The sequence below is a fragment of the Asterias amurensis genome, chromosome 8 (assembly GCF_032118995.1).
Source record: "Asterias amurensis chromosome 8, ASM3211899v1".
NCBI lineage: Eukaryota > Metazoa > Echinodermata > Asteroidea > Forcipulatida > Asteriidae > Asterias > Asterias amurensis.
This window is the reverse complement of record NC_092655.1, coordinates 3,316,599-3,337,110: the sequence shown is the minus strand read 5'-3', so window position 1 is coordinate 3,337,110 and position 20,512 is coordinate 3,316,599. Positions and strand designations below refer to the sequence as shown.

Genomic DNA, 20,512 nt, shown 5'->3' with positions numbered 1-20,512 from the left:
CTCACCGAAACTGTCCGCTGTTGTTCATGCCTGCACGCCCAACACTTCACGGTAAGCTTGGTCCAAAGAGAAATGACTGTAAAGGAAGTTTTCTTGAAAATATTCCTCCGTTAAGATGAAAAAGAAACCAGCTCCACTTGCAAACGTTTCCCGGTCAATGACTTCATTGGACAATTTCCCGGAAATATTGTCCTCCGCTGAGATGAAAAAGACAGCAGCTCCACTTGGACTCTTTTCCCGGTCAATGTATAAGAATAAAAACGAAAACATGATCTGACAAAAGGAATTTCATGAGAATTTCTTTTACATAAGTTTAGCTTTAGTCAGTTCTGCGTTAAAATTTCACTGCTACTGAAAAAGCGGAGTCACTTTGGCTTTTTTTTCCAAAGGGGGCGGTTCACTTGATTTATATCCTTGCGCGGTCACTGAAAATGTCTTCAAAATTCACCTTTTGTTCAATAAAATATATATAATGCCTGTAAAGTATTCTCAATTTGGATTAAGAAAGATACATTTTATGTTTGTTTTAATTTTTATTTTGAAATTAAAAAAAAATAAACCCATTTCCTTTGGTGCGAAGGGATACGAGTAATGTGGTGAATGTCGTCTGCCAAAATTTTAGGGAACCGTTTTAGGGCTTGCCATTGGTCAACAGTTGTGAAAAACCTTCTACTGATTGGCTAATTCAGAATGCGTTATGCAAATATCCTCCCGATCGTCACATGATGAACTATTAATAACTACATCTAAACCAGTACATGTTCTTGGCTGGTTTACTGGTTTCCTGCTAAATTTAAAGAAAGTAGCATGCAAGTCGTTTGGTGACCAGTGCTGGTACAAATAATTGAGCATACAGCTTGCAGTGTGCACTTACGTTTGTTTGCTTGAAGAATTCTGAGTGGTTTTGTTTTTGTTTTTATATAGGCCATACTTTGGGGGCAAACTGATAGCCGCCTAATAATAATGCTTTGAAAAAAACTAATAGGGTTGTATTACAGCATATTGGGAAAAGAGTAATCGTTCAAAATTTAATATATATTCACATAAAAACACCTGTTTTTCAAAGAGTGTCAACTATCACCGGTACTAGTAGCTTGCCGATGTGGCAGGAGATACTGTCTCCCGGAGATTGTGACCCCCCCCCCCCCGCCCACCCCCTCCCGAGAACTGATAATTGTTTTAATGTTTTCTAAAAAAATTAAGTATTTCAAGGAATAATATTTCAAGGGAAGTATTTCATCATTACCTTCTGTAAACCCTGTATTAATCTGTGAACTTTTAATTTTTGTTCTGCTCAGAGAGTGTCCAATGGCTTTAAATAGCGCCACCATTTGTCATAAAAAAAATTGCGGCGTTTCTGTCACAAACCTAGACTTCACGCAGTAATTTGACATATGTTCAGTATCTGCCACTTTTGAGTACCAGTCTAAAGATAAAACATCCTCAATCATCATCACGGGTCGAGATTCTGCGGGTGGGCTTTGTTTTTCTGATTGAGAGGTTTGTCAATAAAGTACACCATAATTAGCTCTAGTTTGCCAATTGCTAGCTAGTTGAATGTAACTTGTTGTAAGTTAGTCATTCAACTGTTAGGATACTTTAAAAGTCCACGTCGAAGATTGATTGTGTTGTGGAATTTGTGTTCTTTTCGACAGCCCTGCTGCCTGCACAATTTTTCCATTATATTTTTATTATAAAATAACAAAAAAATTCCGAATTTGTTTCTAAGTCAACCATACTACTTCTGACTGACCGGAACAGTAGTACTACCTAATTAACACTCAGTCAGTAGCACTTCGCTCTCTCTCTACACAGTTAATGGAATCGGCCATTTCGTCTGCATAAAAAAAGGTAAGCAGGAAATTAAAATTATTTCACAAGTTGACAACTTGAGTCTTGACAGATGACACGTCAGTGAGTGACTGGTGACTCACACCAGTGGTCATTGGTTTGTGTCGTTTTTAGAAAAGAACATTGCCATACTTGTAATGGTATTCCTACTTCTATAAATAGAAACTATAATAAGGAGTCCTCCGTCATGCCCGTGAGGCGCAAGCCTTATAGTTATAGTATTCCCTATTACCTTGGCTTCCAGTTACGACATGCCAACTGATCAAGATTTATTGAATGAATAATTTTTGACCAACCAATATTGTCGGCATTTAACATGGGCCATGGGGATGTGGATAAGTTACTTCTAGAAACTATAAGGCTCCTCTAGTATTTTAGGCCTCCGTAATGCTATACGTTTTTCAAATGGGCATTGACAGGTGAAAGTTTTACGACCGTTAGCCAGCCAATATGCGCCGGAGCCACGACCGAGTTGGACTAAACCAGTTTGTAGAAGGGTGTTACAAACCCGTGTGGCAGTCTGGCGCTGTTTGTTCACAATAATACCCGCCGTTCACGCATATAGCACCCACGAACTGCCGCACGGGTTTGTAACACCCCTCTCACAGAATGGTTTAGTCGGACTCTACCGCGGCTCGGCATTTTGTCGATTTACATGTAGTAGGCTGCATATTGAGAAGTCAAAAAACGTGCGATGCGGAAGAAAAACAACTGTGAGTACCGAGCAGGAAATAGCATTTTTTGACGATGTTTTTTATTTTCACTCAACAAAAAGAAAATACAAGCATTATGAATGTATATTGAGTATGTGGGGAAAATTTTGGTAGTGTAGTACCAAAGAAACTGGCTGGCTGACGGTCGCAAAACTTTCACCTCTCAACGCCGATTTGAAAAACGTATATAGCGTTACGGAGGCCCAAAATACTAGACCCCTATAAGGCTCACAGGGGAGCCTTATAGTTTCTAGAAGTATGGATAAGTGTAATAAGTCGGTTGCGTTCAATTTTTTTTTTTTTTTTTTACTCTCCCGCAGAAACTGGAAGAAGAAGAAAAAGTACTCTTCAATTATATAATGTGCTTTGTTGGACATGTCATGCAATTTTAAAACTTAATTTTCACAATTTTAAGAATTTTCCAGTTGTTGTGGCTAATAGTCAACACATGCAATGTGGGTTCAAATCTCAATCTCGGCTCCTGTTTCCTGAAGACACAGCTATAAAAATTGCATCTTGATTTATTCATCCTGCCGAGTAACTATATGTAGAAGTAGTTCAAGTAAAACTTATCAATAAAGTGAATATGTCTTTGTCTTTTAAAAAGTTTAGTTTTCAAAATTCCTTTTTCAATATAAAAAATTGATGAGATATCACTTTCAATTTCTTTTTCAGTGATCAATGCACCCTGATGAGTACCAACACTGTGTCCAGAGACAGACCTCATGAGCTACGTCTTCTATGTGAAGCCGGCCATCAAGATCCATCCGAAGAGTCTGCAGCTTCACCAACGTCCCTAGGCCTGGCTTACCGGGCAGAGAACAGCCCCTCTGGTCTTCCGGATGTGATCTTTGCCCCTCATCTTAACCTGGAGACCACTCATTTAAACTCTCCGTCCCAGGAGAGGCAACCACTTCTCAGACCGTCTTCAGGAGGACCCCTGAGGAGTACGGATCAAGATGACTTCAATGTCTTCAATGAGGATGCGGAATATACAGACTTTGTTAAGAGAGCAGAGGATGCTATCTTTCAGGGGATTTACCCGGAAAGAATATCGCAGGGATCGAGCGGAAGCTATTTTGTCAGAGACATGGAGAAGGTGAGAATTAAGTAATGTAGTGACCATAGAGTTATATATAAGGACTTGAGGGCGCACTGATAATACTGCTTGCACAAACGCAACGGGACCGCAAGGAGATACGCGAGCCATTCTGTACTCCTGTTGAATATGAAGTACACATTGGAGTTTTTGTTTATTGAACGCTACGCAATGCTGTTTTATCAACTTACAAAATGGCCGCACAAACACAAGCTGTGCGATGCTGTTTTGTCAATTAAGAAAATGGTCAGTGCGCCTTCTAGTTCTGATATACCGCTGTTCTTATATAACTCTATGCTAATGACAGACAGAAATATAAAGTTAATATTTCTGCAAGATGGCACGTGCTTATGATTCTCTGGAGGTACCTAATTAAAGGGGGAGTTTACCTGTGGTAAATTACTCAAAAATTCATGTCAATAAAAAACTTACTTGGTAAGAAGCACTCTTTGCTGTTGAAAAAGTATTTGAGAAACGCTTCACTTTAAAGGTATGTGGTTTTAGAGAAAGGAATTTAACAACATTTCTATCTTCCTAGGACAACATTTCTCAGATTTTGTATTCCAATTATGGAACAATATTATTTGTAACTCTTCTGTACTTATTGGTGCTTATAAATTGTTCTTCTTTCCTTCAGAAAACTATTTCCGTATTCAAACCAAAGAGTGAGGAGCCGTACGGACACCTCAACCCCAAATGGATCAAGTGGTTTCAGAAAACCTGTTTTCCCTGCTGTTTTGGGCGAAGTTGTTTGGTTCCAAACCAGGGCTACCTCTCCGAAGCAGGTGCATACCTCGTTGACAAGAAGTTGAACTTGAATATTGTTCCTAAGACTAGAGTGAGTACAATTTTAGTATCTTGTTTCCCCTGGTTTTTGTTTTTAACTGGGATTGTTATGTACAATGTTAAAATCAGCAGTGGCTAACATGGCTTCAATTATTTCATTGTTGAGAGGGCAAGGCCATTTTCGTTTTGCAGGAGCGTTTCCATTGGGAAACCTTAAAGTCTATGGGAAAGTTTTGATGGGCACTCGAGCCAAGACTGGGACTACAGAGGACATGGCGTTTGTGACCTCCAGTTATTTCCCTTTTGATAATGCAGATCTTTCCTGGTAATAGCAGAAGAATTAGAAGAGTATTGCTTAGCAGAAATAGGCTACCAGCTAAAATTACATAAAGTTTGCATTGTTGTGGCTGGTGCCTGACAAAAGTTTTGCTTAGCAATAACCAAATTTCAAGCAGTATTTTCTGCTTAACAGCTTTATGAAATTGGGCCCTGGGCTTCATTTTGATGGCTCTGCCGTACTGTCAGAATCTGCGCTGATGTTCACACTAGACTCTCCGCTTACTGTGCAAGCGCCAAACACCCATGCAATCAGGTAGAGATTGAAAACCCAATCCAGGTATGCAAGGATCGAGTCCTGAGGTAGGGTTCGAACCAAGTCCACAGGTTGACAGGGTTGAAAGGCAGGGGAGGAAACCAGTAATTTAACCCTTTCTTTGACTTGTTTCCAATTATCCAGGTTGTACGGCTTGCTAGTGAGACATTCAATTATTCACCCATTGACAGAGCAAAGGCCAGGACCAAGAAGTTTACATTAGAGAAATTTGAATCAATCGGGAGAAGATTTCACAGAATTGGACTGCCCCCAAAGGTAATTTTCCTTTTTAGATTTATTCTCGTCTATCAATCGAGGGAAGTGGGCTTGCTCTTGAAATTAGCACATTCCTGGTTACAAAACTACTTGCTCTTACGGAACAACCGGGACCATTTTCTTTGTAAGCAGGATTGTACAGCTGCCTAAAGGAACACGTTGCCTTGGATTGGTCGAGTTGGTTGCTGAAGAGCAGTTGAAATACATATTGTTAGAAGGATAATTTGATAGTATACTGTAATGATCCACATAAACATGCCTCGAAATTGCACGGTTTTACTTATATGTCGCGAAGAAACACGGTCGGCCATTTTGTGGAGTCAAAATTTTGACTCAATCAAATGGCCGACCGTGTTGCTCGCGACGTATAAAGAAAACCGTGCAATTTCGAGTGATACTTGTGTGGATCATTATATTCTACTTTTAAAATATCTTTCTAACCATATGTATTCTCATAACAAACGGTTTCAAATGCTTTTCAAAGACCAACTTGTCCGATCCTAGGCAACGTTTTCTTTCAACAAACGCTTTTATGCTTACTGCGAGATTAAATAATAAAACTTTTTAAAGCCTGTCAGGTCTTCCACTGTGTTTAGCACCATTATATAAGTTCTTGTGAACTACATGCATGACATGTATTTTTGCTTGCAGTAAACCCTGGACATTGTGTGTATAAAATATGTTTAGTGCGTACATACCAGCAGATTTACAACAAGGTTTTAATAATGCAGCCTTGCTGTGAAAATCCAGGGGTATTTATGTAGAGACTTTTTTTGTAGACTAGTGTCACATCCATTCAGCTACACACAATACTGGTAAAACAGTCCATAATTTGGGCTTATTAAGGGCAACCACCTTTGGTGTTCCTAACATGATTTTCCCCACCACTTGCCAGTAAACATGAAAACAAGTTGTTTTTTTATAAGGAGCAGGTTTTTTTGTCTTGCTTCAGTCTCCACTGTAAAACCTTTTTCTGCTGCTTGAAATTTTCTATGAACATGGGTCAAATTTGGGAGAAAAATATTCAAGACCGCAGGGCTTATACATGTAGCTAAAAATGTATACTTGACAAGAAATTATTTTAGAAGACCAGAAACAACATGAGAAAAAACTGCATGGGTCCTGACACAGGGCCTGAGACATTTAAGAAAAGATTACCTGTAATATATCTTCTGTCTTTAAGTGTACTTAATTTTATTACCCAACTGAATTAACTGTCATTTTCCGAGCTGAAAGTCAACAATTAAACATTGTTTGTTTCTGTGCATTTTCTGTATACATGAGACCTGTTCTTTTTGCCTGTAGTAGCGTACATGTATCTTTGTAAATTTAGCCTTTTAAAATTTGTAAAGTGGACATAGGGATCTGTGATCCATAACGTACGATACATAATTGCTTTTTTATTTATTTTATTACTATTATTATAATATTGAGAAATAATTTGAAAATATGTGAGGTATTGTTATTCAGTTTTTTTAAAGACCGCTGGACTTGTCCAGTCATACATTACTGGCCAGACACTAAACCGTTGCCCAGTGTAAAAAGTAGAGAAACAGCCCCCTCTGAAGTGGAGTAGTTTTCAAGAAAGAAGTAATTTTCCACGAATTTGATTTCGTGACCTCAGGTTTCGAACTTAAGGTCTCGAAATCAACCATCTTAACGCACACAATCGTGTGACAAGGGTGTTTTCTTCTTTCATTATTATCTCGCAACTTTGATGACCGGTTGAGCTCAAATTTTCACAGGTTAGTTATTTTATACATATGTTGAGATACACCAACTGTGAAGGCTAGTCTTTGACAATTACCAATAGTGTCCACTGCCTTGTCATCTTTTCTGTAGGATATTTTATGACATAGTATTGTAGAGGTATATTTTTATTTGTTCATGTTTTAGCTTTTGTTTCTATTGTTAAGCGCATTGAGGAATCTGTGATGCATAATGCGCTTTATTCATGCTGTGTACTGTTACTGTTTTTATTATTTTCCTTTAGGTCGGTTCGTTTCAACTTTTTGTCAGTGGGTACAAAGATGCCGATTTCTGGTTGAGAAGGTTCGACACAGAAGCTTTGCCAGAGTCCACGTCCAACCAATTCCAGAAGAACTTTGAGCAGCTTGTAGTGCTAGACTACATCATTAGGAACACAGGTCAGTGTATTAATAATATCAAAGTCTTATAATAGCGCTTGTATCTACCAAACAAGGAACTCAAGGCGATGAGTAATATACAAACATTCAGAGAGATGGGTTATTGCAGTAATGAATTCTGAGACTCTATTATGTAGTACCTTATAAGGCAAAGGGTTTACAAGGTGCTACGGCACCCACAGCCATTGTGTAGAACATATTTGTTCACAAAGAGATCTGTGTACATTCCACGTCATTTACTGGCAGGCAAAATACTGCATCAGGCATTATATTATGATCAAAAATGAAATACATGTTTTATTGTAGATTATGCAGACATGATACTCTTCCTACTTTAGTCTGTTCCGATTTCTTTGCCAGTGGAAAAAGCATAAATAAGGCCTGAAAAATCTATACCTTTACAATCTACACCATCTGAATGTATGTAAAAAGACCAGCCTTTGTACTGGAAAAAAATGTTGTTTTTTTTCCCTTGAACCAAATATCATGCCAGATAATGTATTTTGTATCTCTTCAACTTGTCCTAAGTCCAAAGATTGATCCTAAGGTATTAAGACTTTGGTGAAATCGACAGTTGAGTCGTTACTAACGACTGACAACAAACATAATATTTGTCTTACATGTGTTTGATTGAATCATAAAACAAAGGAGGACTTAAAACAATTATCATATTGGTCTCCCTCCCCCCATTTATGATTCGGCCAAAAGAAAAGTAAGGGAGCAACAAACACTGGTCAAGCTTGCATTTTGACAAAAATATTGACGCACCAGCAAACCTTATAAAATGATTTATTAATTTAACTTTGTGATTATCTATCCCATACATGATGGAGTGTTGTTTTGCTGGAAATGAAAACCATATGTCTTTGGTTGTGACTGTACTGTAGACACATTTATCTTTGTTGCAGTGCCTGTACACATTACATTGTACTTGTTTCAAATTCAAAATGACATTTTGAAACCCCCAGTTAGAAGTTCTCTCAAAATTCTTGTTACTTTTATTCCTTTTTACTAGATCGAGGAAATGACAACTGGCTAATAAAATATGACAAATCAGAGGTGGACGAAAGTGCAGATCTTGAGGAGAGCTCTGATTGGTCACTGGTCAAACCACCTGGCGTCAAAATAGCAGCCATAGACAATGGTCTGGCATTCCCCTTTAAGCATCCTGATGAATGGCGAACATGTGAGTATTACAAAAAAAACATTTTCATTTTCACAGTCAATAAAAGCCACGTTCCATATGGACTTTTTAGCGGCCCTGATAAGTTAACAGCCTGTTAGTTTTACATCACGGTCGCAGCAAGTTGACAGAGAGGGCAGTTTACCTTGTGCCCCATAGACCTTTTCGCAAATACCATTGCGTAAGCACAAACTGTTGAATGAGGTGCATTAGTGTTGGATAGATAAAATTCGATGAAATTTGATCACCAGCTAGACCACAATGCACCAATTTCCAAGCATTACGCGTGCGCCCCAGTATTTGCGAAAAGGTCTATTGGATTTAATTTTATCATTTTACAAAAAGGTTGCGGTACTTTAAAAAAAAAGAGTTCGATGGGAACAAGGCTTTAGGCTACATATCCTTAAAGGGGCTGTATCCTTCATGTCCTTATGATCAAAGCAGGACTGTGGCTGTACAAGTAATTTCTGGACTCTCACCCAGTTAAAGACCCTGGACACTATTGGTAATGGTGAAAGACTAGTCTTCTCACTTGGTGTATCTTAACAAATATGCATAAAATAACAAGCCTGTGAAAATTTGAGCTCAATTCGTCATCAATGTTGCGAGATATTATAATAATGAAAGAAAAAACACTCTTGTCACACGAAGTTGTGTGCTTTCAGATGCTTGATTTTGAGACCTCAAATTCTAAATCTGAGGTCTCGAAATCAAATTTAGGTTTCATGCTAATAATTATTTCAAGTTATTACCAATAGTGTCCACTGCCTTAAAGCATGCATGTACCATCCTTCCATATCATATCTATGGAAATCGACGTACTTCAAGTGGGTGAGAGTTCATAATTCCAAGTACAGCCACATGCCTGCTTTGATCATGATGACCAAGCCCCTTTAAAGGCAGTGGACACTATTGGTAATTGTCAAAGACTAGCCTTCACAGTTGGTGTATCTCAACATATGCATAAAACAACAAACCTGTGAAAATTTGAGCTCAATCGGTCATCGAACTTGCGAGATAATAATGAAAGAAAAAACACCCTAGTCACACGAAGTTGTGTGCGTTTAGTTGGTTGATTTCGAGACCTCAAGTTCTAAACTTGAGGTCTCGAAATTTAAATTCATGGAAAATTACTTTTTTCTCAAAAACTATGGCACTTCAGAGGGAGCCGTTTCTCACAGTGTTTTATACCATCAACCTCGCCCCATTGCTCGTAATCAAGAAAGGTTTTATGATAATAACTATTTTTAGTAATTACCAATAGTGTCCATGCCTTTAAGTACCAGAGACTAAAGGGGGTGACTGGACTCTGGACATATTGTACTTTGACAAGATATGTAATAAAGACCCTACAGTCAATATAGAATGGAGATAACAATAGAAACACAACATATCCATTGCATCAGTGATAAAGAATATCAGTTTTTCGTTTTACCCTTTCATCAGTTTCATGCACACACATGTTGCCTACCCTGTAAACCAAGAACTCTTTGTTCTCCAAATTGTTTGGACTTTTTTAGCATTGTCCCTATTGGTTATGTCCGTGAAAAAAAAAGCGAGGACATTCTCGCTGTCTGTTTTTCAGTACACGTATCCCTATTGTTAAAGCCCTCGTTTTCAACGGGGGACTTTTGGGACGCTTGGTGGCAGCAGTCTTAGTAGGTAAATCTATTGTTCTCTGTAATGTGGGCATGATCAGAATTATGTCAATGATGGAAAATAGTAATAAGAAATGCTTATATTGTTCAATTCAGTACAAAACAAATAAACAAATTTACAAAACAAATAAACAAATTTATACAAAAGAAAGCAACAAATAAACTAAACAATATGAGATTACAAAAAAGATTGAGTGAACTGGTGGGTGTTGAGATGTAAATTGAAGAGGTCCTGGTAACTCTGCTGCCACCTACATGTGTAGCTTTCCAAAGTCTCCCATTGGTAACCAGCCCTCCCCCCCCATGTGCACCAGGGTGTGCTGAGCACCGTGTACTACATGTCCATTGTAAGTGCTTTAAGTTTCCTTTGAAAACTAAAACCTAAGTTTATAGACGATGTGACCTATCTATGACAGCATCGTACATGCCATGTTTTGCCGGGCAAAGAGACATGTAGTCATGGTAAGCGTGCGTGTACTTTCTAGCTGGCTGCCAAAACACAAAAGTTTTGCCCAGCAGTATGCGTACGAATCATGTTATGGTTTTCGAGTGACGTCAGAGGTCACATCGTCTATACATGTACTACACAAGCCATGTGTTGCCAGGTACCAGCTGTACCCAGAGAGTGGTACTTTGTAGCAAGTGGTACCTAAGTGTTAGCTAGAGGGTTTTTGTGTGTCTTTGGACACCCTGTTTAAAATTATGACACCCTTTCTTGTCATTAACATGTAAACATATAAACAACTTGGACACCCAATGTTTTGAATTTCTAGCAAATTTTGACACCCTTTTTACCAAATCCTGGCTTAAACCTTGCGTGGTACCTGCGTATTGGATTTTTTTTTTTTTTTTCAAAAATAATGTGCATATACAGGTATGAACATATAGTGTATGGCACTGGGTGTTTCGGGAGAGAGGGCAACTTTCGAAGAAAAAGTTGCACACAGATCTGCCTGGTTCAGAACGAAGTTGCTCAAACAGCTATGCTCCTTTTCAGATGATGTTCTTATATATTCTTTGTGAATGGTTCGACACTTATGCTTAGTTAATGTATTTTTTATTAAGTGGTGTGGTCTTTGCTGCTTTACTGAACACTGCCCACTGTTGTTAGTAGTTAAACAATCTCCCTGTCGAAAAAAGAATTAACTGTAACTTTTCGGATGATGTTCATATTCTTTGTGACTGGTTTGACACTAATGCTTAGTTAATATATTTTTTATTATAAATTGTGTGGTCTGCTTTACTGCTTTACTGAACACTACTCACTGTTGTTAGTAGTTAAACAATCTCCCTGTCGAAAAAAGAATTAACTGTAACTTTTCGGATGATGTTCATATTCTTTGTGACTGGTTTGACACTAATGCTTAGTTAATATATTTTTATTATAAATTGTGTGGTCTGCTTTACTGCTTTACTGAACACTACTCACTGTTGTTAGTAGTTAAACAATCTCCCTGTCGAAAAAAGAATTAACTGTAACTTTTCAGATGATGTTCATTTATATTCTTTGTGACTGTTTCGACACTAATGCTTAGTAAGATATATTTTATTAAGTGCTATTGTCTGCCTTGCTCATTTACTTGCTCATGTCCTAGCACGTAGTGCTAACACTGAACTCACTGTTTTAAGTAATTACACACTGAAACAACAATGCACTGTAACTTCTGTCCCACTTTCAGTCTTTCTTTCTCATTCAATGTCCAAGCAGTCATGAGATTTCAATTAATTACGTGTAATTCAGCCGCCACCTGCGACCCAGCACATCCTAGCCTCTCATAAACAACAACTGCTAGCAAAAAAATAAACCATTATCCCAACAGTTAGGTCAGGAGATTTAAAAAAAAAAAAACCTCTCTAAATCAAATATAATTGACGGAGACAGGGAACAGAAAGGATTAGCGCCCATTTGTGGACACTGCTCATTTGACAGTTCTTGTCAATGCAGATCAATAGAGGCATCTTAAGTCTGAGAAACAGTTATTGACTGTTTTGTTGTGGCCCTGTCCATCAGGACTGGGCGGAAAGACGCTCAAGGACGCACACTATTCCCAGACTTCACTCCCCCACAAAAGAATATGCCCCACTTGGAGTTCACACACCCTTTGAAAATAAGACATTTTAAAGATTTATTGACACGCAAATGAACGTTGCTGTCTCTGTTTGGAAGATGTTTTAGGATGCTAATGGTGAGAGGATGTAACTCATTTAAGAAAGTGGAGACTTTTGGTAAATTGTCAAAGACCAGTCTTCCCACTCGCTGTATCTCAACATATGAATGCATAAAATAACAAACCTGTGAACATTTCAGCTTGCAATCATTTATCGAAGTTGCGAGATAATAATGAAAGAAAAAACACGAAGTTGTGTGCTTTCTAATGCTTGATTTCGTGACCTCAAGTTCTAAATCTGAGGTCTCAAAATCAAATTCGTTGAAAATTACTAATTTCTCAAAAACTACATTACTTCAGAGGGAGCCGTTTCTCACAATGTTTTATATTATAACATCCCCTTGCAAGTGTTCTGCCTGCTGATTGGTTTAGAGCGCGTCACATGACATGTCGTAGTTTTGCTAGACGACGGCCGTGTGATAGTGCGTCGGTTTGCCATGCGCTAGTCCGAAGACTAGCACACGGCTTCGTGCGCTAGTCCGACAGACTAGCACACGGCGTGCAGTACCCAGACGTCCGTTGCGTGTACGAGGATGATAAATTAATAGTCTGTAACCATTTCGGATTGCACGACACTACATGCAACACAGTAAGTAAAAGTGTTTGCAATCTGTATTCGCGTCGTCCGTGGATTGTAGCATTTAGGTCTGTAACTTAATAATAATAATGTATAATTAGAAATGTTTGGGGTGTCATAAAACAAATATTGACTGCTTTTACTCGTGCAATGGTTAAAAACTATGACTCCCTCGGTGATCCCCGGAGCGTTCTATTTTCCCTCGGCTTCGCCTCGGGAAAATAGAACGCTCCGGGGATCACCTCGGGAGTCATAGTTTTAACCATAGCACTCGAAGCAGTCAATATTTGTATACTATCAACCTCTCCCCATTACTTGGTACCAAAAAAGTTGTTACGCTAAAAACTATTTTAAGTAATTACCAATAGTGTCCACTGTATTTAAATACAAAACTGATTTCAGTCGCGGTATAAAGATAATTATGGACTCAAAAAAATCTGTTGATTTATTTGTCATTTTAGGTTACTCACAAAAAAAGTCAGTGGAATAAAGTTGCTAGGGTATAAAGTCGTTTTAATGCTGTCTGTTTCGAGACAAGTATGATTAAAAACAAATTTAATTTCCTGCATGGCATTTTTTGTCAGCTACCGTGTGCTATTTATTATTATTATTAAATGTTAGTCATAACTAGCTCTGTTTCCTCGTGAATAAGCAAGCCCTGAGAATTTCAAAAGGTGTTTTCATATTACGTTTAATAAGAGATGTTAAATGTTACGTTTCTTAAAACTTTATGATTTTTCTGTTTGTTTGTCGTAGACCCGTACCACTGGGCCTGGTTGGGACAGGCCAAGATTCCCTTCTCGGATGAAATCAAAGACGCAGTCTTACCTAAACTCACAGACATGAATTTTGTGGAGGACCTTTGCCAGGAACTCCGTGATCTCTTCTCAGTAAGTACCTTCAAGAAAATCTGCTCACTCTCAGGCCTCAGGTATGCTTCGTTTTTGAAAGGGCACCAAGGCATTTTCTCTTTGATAAAGGGCACCCTATGAGGAAACTTAAAATTTCTACTGGAGCATTTTAAGGGCACTAAGGCTTGGAGGCAATCGCCTTTGTTGCCTCCAGGAAGTAAGAGGCCTGCTCTTGTGATGTTTCTTGGCTCGGCACTTTAAGTTCTTACATGGAGGACTTCCTCCATGGTTCTTACAACTTGTTGTCAGAATTACCTTTTGTAGTGTAATATTTTAGTCGTTGTGTGATTTCTATACCAATACCTGCGTGCTTTATAGCTATACCATCTCACTTAAAATAATGTCATTTTGTTGTACACTTACTTTATGATTGCCATTATAGTGTGTAGTCAGTTAACATTATGTTTCAACACTTAGAAACCATGTAACAAGCACTTTACAAATGCATGCTACATGTATTATTATTATTATTATTATTATTATTATTATTATTATTGTTATTATTATTATTAAGAGAATTACAGTGCGAGGCCCGGGTCTTTACTGCGTGGTAATGACCGGGTTGGTGGCTGGCGTTGTTAACAGACCGAGCCAGATGCGGAGGTCGGTTAACAAATACCTTTTAACAAAATTAACGGCTAAAAATGTCCAAATTTTGTGACTTTTCTATCGACGATACTTCAAGATAAGTTCAGGGGCCATATTTTATGTTAAATGCCCTCAAATGACTCAACGACATGTGTTCTTTGTGCATTTAAACGCGCGCATGAGCTCAGCGTCCATGTAGCATGTCGCTGTAAACAAGACCATATGGACAAATGAGTTTATATGCGCGCACCTGTTACATGAAAATGTATACATTTTCAGCATGTATGCGCATGTGCGCGGAGTTGCAATTAAACTAAGATGAATAAGCATGCGATACAGTGCAAAGCGCCAACTTGTTGTACACAGTGTATGCTGGGTTTTGATCGGGTTTTGACCAACCAGAGACTGGAAACTGTCAAAGGTATTATTAATAAATGTTAATTCCTTTTATATTTTTACCTGGAATAGCCAGGTCTTTAGAGTGGTTACTTTTGTCCGTTTCTTTTATTTAATTACTTAACTACTCCTTTAATTTAAATATTATTATTAACATTATCTTCTACATTCTTGAAGTGTTTTACTGTGAGGTTAACAGTTACTTCCCTCCTTCTTGGGACTCCTATAAGTGATTTGAAGTTTCATGGGGTTTTGTTTAGGGGTTCATGGAAATCTGTTGATGCTTACAGTTTTGTTATATTCGGTATGTTTATTTGCTGCTTGTTTACTTCTGTTAATCTGAACAGCGTCTTTTCAGGCAGATTTTGTCTTTTCAGGCGGATATTATGTTGGTTTGAGTCCTGGTCATAATATTTCTGTTCTCATGCAAGACAGTTAACTATAATTGCTTCTCCTCACCCAGGGGTACAAATGGGTACCTAAGGGCAGAGGTGGTTCTTTTGATTGATTTAGCTTGGTGCACTTAATATTTGGCAAGAAAATGATTAAGTAGGAAGAAAATACTCAAAGCTCACCCAGTTTTTGCCACCAGTTAAACAATAAATCAACTACACTTAGAAATGTCACATTTTTTTTTACTATGTGTATTTCATTATTATTATTTTATTATTCTTTATCCCATACAGATTGATAAAGGATTTGATCGCCAGATGTTTGAAAAACAGATGTCAGTTATGAGAGGGCAGGTAAAGTACTGGCTATGTTTTTCCTTTTGCGTATCTGTGAAACTGAAAACATAACTTTTATTTATTTACTTTCATGGCGGAAAAACTTCATCATTTGATACTTGTGAATGTGGGCATGTTTGTTGAGAACGGGGTAAACGTTGACAAGTTTTGAAAAGAGCAGGGCCCAATTTCATGGCTCTGCTTACCGCCACATTCTGCGCTTACAATCACGATTTCCCGCTTACGTGCAAGCGCCGAATTTCTGCGCTAGCCTTGTAAGCGTAGAATGCCTAGTAACCTGGAGTACGCATGCGCAGAAGCCCAAATTCGCCGCTACCACGTGAAATACGCTTGCTGTAAGCACAGAATTCCCTGCTTCCGTAAGCGCCGATTCTGTGCTTACGGTAAGCAAAGCCATGAAATTGGGCCCAGATCCTGCTCTATGTCAAGTTTTCTTTGTAAAGTCCCAAATTAGTTAAAATGTACTTTGTCAGTAAGTCAGCCTACTGATTATCAATTTCATACGAGAATCATTTTTATATTTATTTTCTGTGTAAGATTTCACTCTGAAATGTATATGTTTTCTCCCCTTCATGTACAATGTTTATGGATGATCACACCAATCATAAACATGATCCCTACCCCAAAATGCATGTAAACCTAGTAAGCATAGATATAACTTGCTTATCAGAAAAAGGTCCTCATAATGCAAGATACCCATTGGCAGCAACAGGTCCCCAACAGATTGTGTATGTGTTCATAAAATTGTATTAAGCACCAACTTCTACTGGATCCTGCTTGTTTTTATCCTTCAGATCTTGAACTTGTGCCAAGCCATGAGGGACAACAAGAGCCCAGTCCAGCTCGTCCAGATGCCGGTGGTCACCGTGGAGAAGACGACCAAGGACGGTCATCCAGGCCGAGTCCGTCAACACAGCGACTCCTTCACCCAGAGCTTTCATCATCGTCATCCCTTTTTCTCGTGGTGTTGATGACGACATTGTCAATGGTTAGAGAATACCATTAGGGGATTCAGACCTGGAATCACACGCAGGGCACGGAGGCCCTGGTCTCTGTTGCCCTGGTCTTGGCCTTAGTGCCCTTCAAATTGTTCACCACATAGACCGTCTGACCTAGTCACACAGGTAACGAAAAAAATGCACGCCCTCAATGGTTTGAATGAGCATGGGCGTATTCTGCTTGAGTATTTCAACCATTCGATGGTGTGCATTTTTATCGTTGTCGTTTATGTTCTCGTTATCGGGGCATGTGTGGCTTGGCCTTAACTGTTGAATGCTGCTCGAGCTAGCGACCAAACTTAATCACTAGCTAGACCAGCATGCACCTCCATGCCTAACTCGCGCCTACTGAGAATTTGAGATAAGGTGTATGGAAGAACTATTGCAAAATGAAAATGGCCTTGCCCTCATAAAGATGAACTTCCAGGCCTGTGGGTTGGCCCATGATCTGTCTTTCATTTATAATTGCAAAGACGTCCTAAATATCTCACTTTATAATTCAAACCTACATACTTGACTGATCATCCAATAGCATGGTTTTACATGTGTATGATAATAACACGACTGTGATGAGTAATATGCCTGTGATTTTTGTTTTCACAGAGCTCAGGAAAGTACTGAGTATAACAGACATTGGTGTGTATGAGTTAAACCAAAATTAATCCCCTTTATCCCTGATACAAATTTAACATCTACATGTATTATATCGTTGGGGTACCCGCTGACAAAACATAGGATTTGAACTGCCTCTAGCTACCGGGCAATCTCGGTCGTCTAGTTGGTAAGACACTGCTCTAGAATTGCAAGGGTCGTGGGTTCGAATCCCACCTGAGTAATATGCCTGTGATATTTTCACAGAGCTCGGGAAAGTACTGAGTATACAGTGCTAACACAGAGTGTATGTATGAGTAAAAACCAAAATTAATAACACTACTGCAGATAGTTATTGTCCATTCATTGTGCTTTATATAATTAAGGCTTTATAGAGATGGATTGCACTTAACATCATTGACCGCCATCTTTGATGAAGAATAATGGAAAGGTGCTTGTGTGTATATGCTGTCTACGACTCCCAGCAAATGATAGCCTTTCACCTTTGCACATTCCATCAATGATGGCCACTAATGTAAGGGCTCTATTGCCAACCTGCATTTTATGCAACGACTGTGGTACTTGCAGAAAATTCCCTCAAAAATAAATCACTCTTTTTAAGTTCTTTATGAGTGTTATAAAAAGCTGTTGCTGGTTGCAGCTATGACTGATTTTGTCTTTGTGGATTTCAGGTGCTTCGTATTCTTTAAGCCAATTCTTTACACTCTGAGATTAAAAGTTTCTTTTTTTCTTGTTTTTGAAGACAAAAAATCATACTGAAATTCTGATGTTCAAGTATTTATATGTTTTATTTGACCATTTAGCAAATAATTATTTGGGTTGTGTGGTTTTAATTTTAAGTATTACTTTTCACTTTTATTTTGATTTAAATTAGCACATGAGTTAGTTAACAGTCACTGGAACCATTTGTATGTCAAACTGCCGAATATTGACAAAAAGGTCTCAACAAATACAGGCATTTAGTTTCAAATTTAAGAAAGAGGCTTACATATGACTGCTTATGTTTTTGTGTGATAACTTTGCCACACATGTGGATTGTGTTTCAGTCCCTCTATGTGATTAAGGTGAGTTTTCTCCCACATCTAAATCTGAACACTTCATTGCTACAAATTAAGCCTTTGAGGGTCCCTTTGTTTGAGTACCAGAAAGTTTGAAATAAATAGAACACAGTTTAAAAGGTGATTTGGTTCTGCAAATAAAAGGGCACTTGGCTGCTGGGAGCCAGTAAATTGTTTGTTTAGACCAGAACCAACGACAAATGTAGAATTCCAAACCAATTTAAGTTTTATTCATGTTTAACCATAGTCACTGTGAGCACATCAGATAAAAATGGGGATCCCAAACCATAAAAATGTGCAATAATGATCAAATTCATGTGTGGACATCGGAAGTGGGTTGTTCTAAATTTGAGGTTAGTAGTTAACTACTGATGTCACTTATTAATTATTTTTTTCTGTTTTACCACCCAGTGGTATAGATTTTTGTAGAATACTTGAAAATTACCAAAGTATTGTAAGCAGAAGTGTGATCTGATCTAGTTAGCATCTTTTAGTTGCCTTAGGGGTAAGCTGTCTACATATAGCCAGTGCACAATTTCATAGAGCTCCACAAGCAGAAAATATTGCTTTCAAAAGTTTCTGCTAAGCAAAAATGATTAGGATACCAGTCACAGACTGCACATGACAACTGGTTTGTTGGCTGATAACCATAGTCTGGTAAGCATTATTGTGTTGGTTTTAAGCAGCTCCATGAAATCTGGCCCAAGGAGTGACCGTCCAGTGATGGTGCTACTATTGCTCTTTTGCAGTTGTGAATCAAGATTATTTATTTGTGTTGAGAATTTACCTGCAATTTTTGTGTTTTTCTTTCTTTCTTTTATTTCTTGCAACACGCACCTCTAACCAGATCGTGCCTGAAGTCTAATTGTTTGCTTAAGTTGTCTTCCTTTTCATTTACTTACTGTATTGCTAATAGTTTCTTTAAAGGTGTGAACCAGGGTCCACTTTCGTTAAGCAGCCGAAAATGTTGCTTAGCAAATTTAATTCGCTAAGCATAAATTGACAGGGAACCCATTCACAAGTGATGTGCAGTACATGGTAGTTTTGGCTGTTAACCTATGTTTAACAACTTGTCTGCTTAACAATATTACATGAAATGGAGTCCCAGACTAAAGTTGTAGAGAACTTTAGTCACATAATTTTGCATTAGGTTTTTTTTCGAAACCATGAGTCAACTTGGGCTCATTGGCTCGGGCTACGTTGGTTATTTTAAAGATGTGCGTCTTTGGCACGGCATTTTAAAGCTTTGAAACGAAGCCTTAAAGTTCCAGTACAAGCCGTTAGCCCAGGCCGTGATTTCGAAAACGCTCTTTAGAAAGGGAAAAATAGATTTAGTTACAGGCCACGGGTGCAAATTAACTCATTTAGAAGTAGGGCACTTAAATCATGGTGAAATTGCTCTGCGAAATTGGCCCTCAATTAGACTTTTACCCTACTGTTACTTTCTGCTATAATCATTATTGGAATATTTAAGACATTATAAACATTTACTGACATTGGACGACTTTTCTCAAGAAATTGCTTTGTATATATTTATGAGAGAATACAACTCGTTGAAAAATACTCCACAGATTTAGTCTAGTCTCTTTTGTATATGTCTATTGCGCCTGTCTACCCCCTTCCTTACAAACAAATATAATATGCAAAACAACATGCTATGGTTAAAAAAGATGACACTTATTTAGGAGTAAAACAATCGAACGTAACCAAAAACCAAAGGTAAACTTTTCCTTTAAGAATAAGAATCTTTCATCGCCAACTCTTTGATTATTTTACGATACGAAAGAAGAGTGAAGACGACGGTAAATATCCTGAATTAGAGCAATGCGTCAGACACCGTTTCGGCATCCGTCACCATTTCTTGCAACTTGTCACAACATTTCCAGGCAAAACCACGACTTTACTTACAATTAATGTCTTGAGAGCTTTCGAGCCTCGTCAATCAATAGCCCAAGGCAGCCTCCTAATTTTGTTGATTTGTTCTCTTCAAAAGACGATCAAAAAGATGTTCCTCGTTTATCTCCAATAATGAGTCAGATCGCTGTGACCTATGACCTCACCTGTAGCAAAACTAATTGCTCCAGATTACAATTGAATTATAGAAGGCAGTCTGTCCCTTTGAATTACACCTAGCCCCCTGTTCAGCCCCC

At 38.3% G+C, this 20,512-nt stretch overlaps 1 protein-coding gene across 2 annotated transcripts; it reads left to right on the top strand.

Annotated features, from left to right (window-relative positions):
* Positions 1–1,447: 1,447 nt before the first annotated feature.
* On the top strand, positions 1,448–19,911 carry LOC139940874 (phosphatidylinositol 4-kinase type 2-alpha-like). 2 transcript variants are annotated; one of them, XM_071937249.1, is made up of 9 exons: positions 1,448–1,851; positions 3,240–3,663; positions 4,301–4,501; positions 5,186–5,317; positions 7,311–7,464; positions 8,480–8,650; positions 13,807–13,940; positions 15,632–15,691; positions 16,489–19,911. In XM_071937249.1, the coding sequence occupies exons 2-9, from the start codon at positions 3,256–3,258 to the stop codon at positions 16,663–16,665; spliced, it is 1,437 nt and encodes a 478-aa protein (XP_071793350.1). In that variant the 5' UTR covers positions 1,448–1,851; positions 3,240–3,255; the 3' UTR covers positions 16,666–19,911. The 2 variants fall into 2 exon arrangements, with proteins under 2 accessions (XP_071793350.1, XP_071793351.1); XM_071937250.1 differs by having other exon boundaries at positions 1,468–1,500.
* Positions 19,912–20,512: the final 601 nt, after the last annotated feature.

What these genes read in the sequence shown, in the direction of transcription:
- LOC139940874 (XM_071937249.1), top strand. Translation starts at nt 3,256, where the DNA reads ATGAGTACCAACACTGTGTCCAGAGACAGACCTCATGAGCTACGTCTT. An exon ending in TTGTCAGAGACATGGAGAAG is followed by an intron (nt 3,664 to 4,300) that starts GTGAGAATTAAG and finishes TCTTTCCTTCAG; the next exon opens with AAAACTATTTCCGTATTCAA. An exon ending in TGTCAGTTATGAGAGGGCAG is followed by an intron (nt 15,692 to 16,488) that starts GTAAAGTACTGG and finishes TTTATCCTTCAG; the next exon opens with ATCTTGAACTTGTGCCAAGC.